The sequence below is a fragment of the Homarus americanus genome, unplaced genomic scaffold, assembly GCF_018991925.1.
Source record: "Homarus americanus isolate GMGI-L3 unplaced genomic scaffold, GMGI_Hamer_2.0 scaffold59514, whole genome shotgun sequence".
NCBI lineage: Eukaryota > Metazoa > Arthropoda > Malacostraca > Decapoda > Nephropidae > Homarus > Homarus americanus.
Genome location: NW_024722406.1, coordinates 200,001 through 208,612, shown reverse-complemented (window position 1 = coordinate 208,612; position 8,612 = coordinate 200,001). Strand labels below are relative to the sequence as shown.

General features: G+C 47.3%; 1 protein-coding gene across 1 annotated transcript in view; it reads right to left on the bottom strand.

The window, feature by feature from the left end:
* Positions 1-1,336: 1,336 nt before the first annotated feature.
* The window catches only part of LOC121862746 (putative neural-cadherin 2), a 19,905-nt gene continuing 12,629 nt past the window's right edge, over positions 1,337-8,612 (bottom strand). The window contains exons 9-21 of the mRNA XM_042361068.1: positions 8,429-8,597; positions 8,100-8,177; positions 7,281-7,391; positions 6,863-7,008; positions 6,288-6,633; positions 5,761-6,009; positions 5,331-5,669; positions 4,837-5,191; positions 4,110-4,299; positions 3,495-3,730; positions 2,933-3,373; positions 2,111-2,680; positions 1,337-2,014 (exon numbers count right to left, since the gene is read on the bottom strand). Coding sequence (XP_042217002.1) covers positions 1,803-2,014; positions 2,111-2,680; positions 2,933-3,373; positions 3,495-3,730; positions 4,110-4,299; positions 4,837-5,191; positions 5,331-5,669; positions 5,761-6,009; positions 6,288-6,633; positions 6,863-7,008; positions 7,281-7,391; positions 8,100-8,177; positions 8,429-8,597 — 3,442 coding nt within the window. The 3' untranslated portion in view covers positions 1,337-1,802. The remainder of the gene's footprint in view (positions 2,015-2,110; positions 2,681-2,932; positions 3,374-3,494; positions 3,731-4,109; positions 4,300-4,836; positions 5,192-5,330; positions 5,670-5,760; positions 6,010-6,287; positions 6,634-6,862; positions 7,009-7,280; positions 7,392-8,099; positions 8,178-8,428; positions 8,598-8,612) is intronic.

The window sequence follows — 8,612 nt, the reverse complement described above, 5'->3', positions numbered from 1 at the left end:
CCTGTCAGTAATATTTTTTTCATTATTTACTTACCGTTTAATGATGTACTAAATATATAACTGATACTTCTGTCTAAAATACCTAACTATCTGTCTCTCTCTTAATCTATTTGTCCACCCAACAATTTATTATCTTACTGTCTCTCTCTGTATTTCACCTGTCTCTCTGTCTATTCTGTCTGTCTCTATCTCAACCCCTCAACCTATCTCTCCATCTCTCCATCTGTCTGTATGTCTATGTTCCCCCTCTGTCTCTCTGTCTCTGTCTGTCTATTTACCCTCTCTATCTACCCCATCTATCTGTCACTCTATCTGTCTATCTAACTTCTCTGTCTGTCTATCTACCCCCTCTATCTGTCTATCTCCCTTCTCTGTCTGTCTATTTACCCTCTCTGTCTACCCCCGCTATCTGTCTGTCTATTTACCCTCTCTGTCTGCCCTCTATACCCCTCCATCTGTCACTCTATCTGTCTATCTAACTTCTCTGTCTGTCTATCTACCCCCTCTATCTGTCTATCTCCCTTCTCTGTCTGTCTATTTACCCTCTCTGTCTACCCCCGCTATCTGTCTGTCTATTTACCCTCTCTGTCTACCCCCGCTATCTGTCTATCTGTCTGTCTATTTACTCTGTATTCAATTTCCGCTATCTGTTCATCTATTTACCCCCTCTATCTGTCTATCTCCCTTCTCTGTCTGTCTCTCTCTGTCCACCTCCCCCCCCCAACACAGGTACAATAGAATACCTTCATCACAAAACACAATCAACAACAGCAACACTTTATTCAACACACTACAACTGTTGTTACAAATGTATGAAACAACTAAGACTACACAACATTGCTTTCATAAACTACCCTAGAGTAGTTATGTGTGTGTGTGTGTGTGTGTGTGTGTGTGTGTGTGTGTGTGTGTGTGTTTTGGTCTCTCTCTCTCTCTCTCTCTTTCTCATACATACAAAAACACATGTACGTACAGATGAATATACGTAGATCATACATACATATACAGGCATCAACACACACACACATAAACTATATACACATACATACATTATACATACACAAAAACTACACACACACACACACAGACACAGACACACACACTTAAAACTTAAAATGTTACAAGAAACAAAACAAGTCTGATTTGTTCATATTTGTTCTATGTTATTATGAACAAAAGAACGATGAATTAGGCCAGTGAATGACATATTTTAACCCCTGAGTATGATGATTTAGCCCTTGAGTATAACTTAACCCCTTGAGTATAACTTAACCCCTTGAGTATAACTTAACCCCTTGAGTATAACTTAACCCCTTGAGTATAACTTAACCCCTTGAGTATGATAATTTAACCCCTTGAGTATAATTTAACCCCTTGAGTATGACAACTTAACCCCTTGAGTATGATAACTTAACCCCTTAAAACAGGTATAACTAACTGGGCCTTTCATCCACTTCTTCAGGTGTTCATCTTGGTAACGCTGGGACAAGCCGAGGTCCTTTGAGATCAACAGAACTACATCAACTCCTACAGGTATGAAATGGTAGGTTCCTTGACTACTGAAGGAGAGGAGACGGAAGAAAGATCCCCCTTCGTCAGTAGTTAGTATTAGTACAGTAGTAATAGAGTGTTGTTAATAGCATCTTCATCAACTTCTACAGGTATTAAATGGTAGGTTCCTTGACTACTGAAGGAGAAGAGACGGAAGAAAGATCCTCCTTCGTCAGTAGTTAGTGTTAGTAGTAAGAATGCTCTTAGGGCTTCTGTTGACGCCGGAGTCAAAAAAGAAAGCCAGGCTACCTTCAGGAGCTGATTCTCTTGACGGAGGAAGAAGCACATTTATTTACTGAGGTTCCTTCGTCAGTAGCGGCCTTCGTCTTGTCTTCTATAACTTCTGCAGGAGTGAGTTTTTCCTTCATCGCCGTCATAGAGGTCCTAGCCACTCCTGGAAGGTTTCTTAGGAGGTCCATGACGTCTAGGAACCCTGGGCGAAGGATCCTAGGGCGTGTAGTATCTGTAGGAGAGATGGTGGTGGTGAGACAGTGTTGATATGGTGGTCACACAAACACACACACACACAACTTCACAAGAACTGGAAGAAGACAATTACCTGAGTAGTTATCCGGGCTACCATGGGCGTTGGGGCTACCACGGTCTTGAGGGCTACTATGGTCTTCAGTGCTACCATGGGTGTTGGGGCTACCTTGGTCTTGAGGACTACTATGGTCTTCAGTGCTACCATGGGTGTTGGGGCTACCATGGTCTTGAGGACTACCATGGTCTTGAGGACTACCATGGTCTTGAGGACTACTATGGTCTTGAGGACTACCGTGGTCTTGAGGACTACTATGGTCTTGAGGACTACTATAGTCTTGAGTGTTACCATGGTCTTGAGGGCTACCATGGTCTTGAGGGCTACCATGGTCTTGAGGACTACTATGGTCTTGAGGACTACCATCGTCTTGAGGACTACTATGGTCTTGAGGACTACTACAGTCTTGAGGACTACCATGGTCCTGAGGGCTACTATGGTCTTGAGGGCTACTATGGTCTTGAGAGCTACTATGGTCTTGAGGGCTACCATGGTCTTGAGAGCTACTATGGTCTTGAGGGCTAAAATGGTCCTGAGGGCTACCATGGTCTTGAGGGCTGCCATGGACGTGAAGACCGACATTTTCTCCTGAGGTAGAGAAAAGATTATTATTATTATTATTATTTTTATTATTATTATTATTATTATAATTATTATCATCATCATTACTATCATTATCATTACTACAACGTATAATATTTCTCTTAACCGAACAAAATCCCATAAAACCGAATTATTGAGTTATTATCGTGGTCATTATCGTAAAATTATAACACTGCGACAATTAGCATTAGTAATTGGGTTTATATGAGTTAGTCCTTAAAGATGGCAAATATTTACCCGTTTTCTGTGGAGGATCTCTTTTATGGGGGACACTCCTAAGTCCTATAAAGGTCCTTTGGGGGGCGTCTTGCTCCTCTAGGATGGCTCTTTCTCCTCCTGGTGGGGATAATGATGTCCTTCTCCTCCTCTTCTTCCTCTCTCTTCCACCTCCTCCTCCTCCTTCTTCTTCTTCTTCTTCTCCTCCCCAGCCTTCTCTATCGTCTCCTCCTCCGGGTATTGTCTTCATCTCTAGAGCTGTGATGGAGGTTTTCTTCCTCTTCCTCTTCCTCCCTCCTCCTCCTTCTACGCCTCCTCCTCCAACCTCCTTCTTCCTCTCTATGGTAGCAAACGCCCCGGCCTCTTGCTCCTCTTCCTGGCCTCTGTGGAGGTCGGTGGAGGCGTGGCGGTGGAGAGAACAGCGACGGCGAAGACGAGTTGTGACTAACACTCCCAACACCACTGTGGGGATAGATGGATAGATAGATAGATGGATAGATAGATAGATGGATAGATTGATAGATAGATAAAATAGACAGACAGAAAAAAGACGGAAAGACAGACTGACAGATACACAACTCACCAAATAAAAACAAGGACACTGTCAGGAAGGCCATGGCCAAAGGAGCAGCTAGAGGATGACCCGGGGTGGCCATAGTGGACCATTCACAGTTGGCCCCAGTATGGCCCGGTCCACAAACACAGGTGTACCCTGGTTGGTGGTCCACACAGGTACCACCATTGAGACAGGGTTGGTACGCGGTACATTCGTTGATGTCTGTACAGGTGTGGGCAGCTAATTGACGACCTGGACCACAGCTGTCAAGGAGAGAGAGAGACCTGTAATCCTGACCTGCTTTGACCTGCACTTGACTCTAACCTACCCCTGACGTAATTTGACCTACCCTTGACCCTGACTTAATCTGACCTATCCTAACCTACACTTGACCCTGACCTACCCCTGACGTAATTTGACCTACCCCTAATCTACCTCTGACCTATCCCTGACGTAATTTGACCTACCCTTAACCCTGACTTAATCTAACCTACCCAAGATCACTAACCCTGACTTAATATAACCTACCCTGACCTACTCTAGCCTACCTTTGACCCTGACCTTCTCTAACCTACCCTTGACTTAATCTAACCTAACATAACCTACTCTGAAAACTACCCTGAACTACCCTGACCTACTGACCTACATATAGGCTGACCCCAAGACGTGGTGCAGGTCAGGGGCGGACGACAGGAGGTTCTGGCACAAGGGTCAGGAGGGTCACAACCACCATCCAGGCCCTTCAAGGTCGTGACCTGACCCCAGACTGTCCCGTTGACCGCTGGGGGGAGGGGCAACCGCTTCCCACACACCCTGAGGTCATCTACACACACTGGAGAAGAGGTCAAGAGAGGTTATTATGAGAAGTTAAATGAGGTTAGGAGGTTAAGTGAGGTCAGGAGAGGTTAGGAGATTAAGTGAAATTAAATAAGGTCAGGAGAGGTTAAGAGAGGTCAGGAGAGGTTAAGAGAGGTCAGGAGAGGTTAGGTGAGGCTAGGAGATTAAGCGAAAATAAATAAGGTCAGGAGAGGTTAAGAGAGGTCAGGAGACGTTATGAGAGGTCAGATTTGTACTACATATTGATTAAAAGAATTTGGTTACAAATATAAGTGTAGGATGAGATTTAAGTAGAAAGTACAGGTTTTATGTATAAGTAGTTTTAAGTGTAAGGTCTAAGTTAAAACTGTTAAGTATATGCTTTAAGTATAAGTAGTTTTAAGTATAAAGTCTAAGTTAAAACTGTTAAGTATAGGTTTTAAGTATAAGTAGTTTCAAGTGTTAAGTCTAGGTTAAAAAGTGTTACGTATTCTGGTTAATTCAGTTTTCTTTGATAGATGGTTTTATTTAAGGGGCAACTGAGGTATCTTACCATTGTGTAGATCTTGATGTACAGCCACGAGGTTGACTCCTACGAACTCTGGCAGGCCGCCCACTGTCACCCCATCGTGTTTGTCTACTTCTAGGGGTGGCGGGGGTGGCATGGGCGTCGTGGGTGGGGTAGATGGGTCTCCTTTCCTCCTCTTTCGCCGCCCATTGAACGTCACCAGGGATTCGTTTCTTCGCCACACGTCACCATCGTCCACACTGATGACGAGGTTATGACCGTATCTCTCTGCCCTGACGGTGTGCCAGTCCCCGTCACCCAGTGGTCGGGTGTCCATACAGGTCTCCCGCGTCACCCAGCCCACGCCCGAGACTGACACACACGCCACGCCCGCACGGAGCTACGGGGGAGGGAGAGAGGTGGGTGGACACGTGTGAGAGAGAGAGAGAGAGAGAGAGAGAGATGGTAAAGGTACACTCACTTATCTTCAATTCGTCTACAGGTTAAGTTAGGTTGAGTAACTTGTACTCATGACTCACATGTAGGGTGAAGGACGCGTGGTGTTGGTGCTGGGCCAGGCTGAGGATGAGTCCATGATGAGTACCAGTCATCCTGAGTCTCACCTGAGTACTGAGGGTGGTGGAGGGCGGGGTGAAGGAGAGGGCCATCTTCATGTAAGAGGACGACCTTAAGGTGACGGGTGTTGTGGTCCTGTCGCACCTGTCACCCGTCCACCCAGCCTCACACTCACACTCTGGGTGGTTCACGCCGCCCACACAATGTCCTCTAAGGCCACAGCCGCCCACACAAGCCGCCTGTTGTGGGTGGCAGCCGGGGACGGTGGCGTGGTGATAAGGCGGCTGACCAAGATCCCACAGCTGCAAGAAAACTGAAGAAGAGTCAGTTTAAGCGTATCCTGCACGCCACAGTGGGCGTGGACCACACGCCTACACGCCCTAGTGTTCTTACCTGACCATTGATGGTGAGGTGAGAGATGCAGCCATGTAATGGGCGTGGCGGGGGTGTGGTGCTCCATGTAGGGGCCGACTCAGGGCGTGTGGGGGTGTAGGCCACGCCTCCTACCTGAAGAGGCCATCCACCAGACCACGCCTCCGGGCCTACTGGACGAGGCCACGCCTCCCACGCCACACAGTGTGAGTCATCAGGGTCGTCTGGCCGCCACCCGCCCCCACACAGGTCCACCATCACGCCCACACCCTGGAAACAAAGTCACCACAAAGATCACTTCTCTAAACCTTCACACTTACTTAACTCGTGTGAGTAATTAATTCATCTTAATAATCTGACTTAAAGTTTTGAGTTTGTAGAGACTGTCTGTGTGTGTGTGTGTGTGTGTGTGTGTGTGTGTGTGTGCGCGCGCGTGCGTTTTTCTCATTTTCTCTACGTAAATTATGAGGTAAAATATATGTACTTTGTACGTTTAAATGAATGTACGTTAATATATGTACGTTAAACAAAGACGGACTGTACGTTACCTCCTCATCCAGACGTACATGTACACTGTGCCAGAGACCGTCATCAACAGTCACATGAACTCGAAGCTTTAGGACTCCCAAACTTCCCTGTAGGATTAGCTCAGGACGTCCTTCCATGAGCTGTAGGACTAGTAGAGGCGTCGCTGGGGGTCCTAAAGGTTCCTTGGAGGTAGTGAGAGGTCCTGAGTAGAGTAGGATGGCCTCGGGGTGGGTGGTAAGGATGCGTAAGGAGACGATGGTAGGATGGCACGGTGGGAGAGGGTCAAGCCAAACCCATCCTTGGCCCGTGAAGGATCTTGATAGGATTTTGCACTGTGGTCCCCATGAGTTCCCCGGGCATACACACCTGTTAGGGGGATTTACACACATGTTAGGGGTATTACACACCTGTTAGGGGGATTACACACCTGTTAGGGGGATTACACACCTGTTAGGGAGATTTACACACCTGTTAGGGGGATTTACACACCTGTTAGGGGGATTTATACATCTGTTGGGGGATTTACACACCTGAGGATAAATTTTTTTGTGGTTTCTTTCCTTTTTTTTCTTCTCTCTCTCTCTCTCTGACTCACCTTATACCCACACACCGCCCACCATTAAGACAGTCAGTGGGGGTGCAAGAGGTGGGGTGATGGGCGTGGTTGTGGGCATGTGGGCGGCAGACGTGGGCGTGAGTTAGGCGTGGGGTGACCAAGGCTGTTATGTTTGTATCCACGACCTGTGTGAGAAAGTGAGATAATTTTAATTTAGTTTTGAAGACTTTTATTTTTAGGTGTTAATTATCTCTCACTCACACATAGTCTCTCTCTCTCTCACGCACACACATAGTCTCTCTCTCTCTCTCTCTCACACACACACACACACACACACACACACACACACACACACACACACACACACACTCTCTCTCTCTCTATAGCTCTCACACACACACACACTCTCTCTCCTCTCTCACACACACACACACACTCTCTCTCCTCTCTCTCTCACCTGTAGAGGTAGGGAGGTAGAGGCCAGGGAGGTAGCAGAGGGAGAGTCATGCCCCCCCTCTTCTCCCTCATGTTGTCTCACCCTCACTGTCAACCCCGTCGCTGCCTCTAACTACCAGGGAGAGATAATTGGGTAGTTAGTGATAGTTAAGACCACCATTTGAGGGTATTTTGGGTATAGTACACGGTATAAGAGGCAATTGGATAGTTAAGGCAGTTCAATATGCCTAACGACCTATGTAGGGCAATAAGACGTTATGTAAGAGATAATTGGGTAGTTAGTGGTAGTTAAAGTCCCATTTGAGGGTAATTTGGATATAGTATACAGCATAAGAGGCAATTGGGTAGTTAGTGGTAGTTAAGTTAGCCCCAGTGACAATAGTTAATTACTTATATACTATTGTTATATCATTTTTATAATTTACGAAAGAGTGAAACGAAGATCGATTGAGAGAGAGAGAGAGAGAGAGAGAGAGAGAGAGATAATTAAAGCTAGCTCACCTGGTGTACATGTAGAGCCAATAATCCTTGTAGTCTCACCAGGTTTATATAGTGACCATCATCCTCTCTCACACTGACCCACACGCTGGTCCAGGAGGAGGAGGAGGAGGAGGGGAAGAAGAGGAGGGGAGAGAGGAGGAGGAGGGGGAGGAGGGGAGGAGGAGGAGGAGGGGGAGGAGGAGGAGGGGGAAGAAGAGGAGGGGGGAGGAGGAGGAGGAGGGGAGGAGGAGGAAGAGGCGGAAGAAGAGGAGGGGGAGAAGAGGAAAGAGGAAGAGGGGAAGGGGGTGTAGGAGGGAGGGGGGTGACCATACACACTGACCACCTCCACACTGGGGTCACGGCCACCCACGATCCCCACAACTCCCTGGATTAGCCCTCCCAACACGCCCCCTCCTTCCTGTGGTGGGGGGAGGGAGGGGGAGAGGGGGAGAGGGAGGGAGGGGGAGAGGGAGAGGGAATGGGGGAGGGAGAGAGGGAGTATTATTAGTTTCTGTTCTGTCTCTCTGTCTATGTGTTTATCTATCTATCTATCTATCTATTTATCTATCTAGCTATCTATCTATCTATCTATCTATCTATCTATCTATCAATCACAATAACATCCTCTAATCACCAATCACCAGAAGCAGTTACCAAGATCTTCCTTACCGTGGGCGTCCATCCCCAGAGGAGGCGTGTGGGCGTGGTTGGAGCGAGAGTGAGATGGATGGCGTGGGTGAGGGCGTGTGGGGGAAGGACCTTTACCAAGACTGTCACGTTAGCTCCCACGCCTGCCTGTCCCCACGCCCTGTCGCTCACCGTGAAGTGGAGGTCATATCTGAGGTGAGGTGAG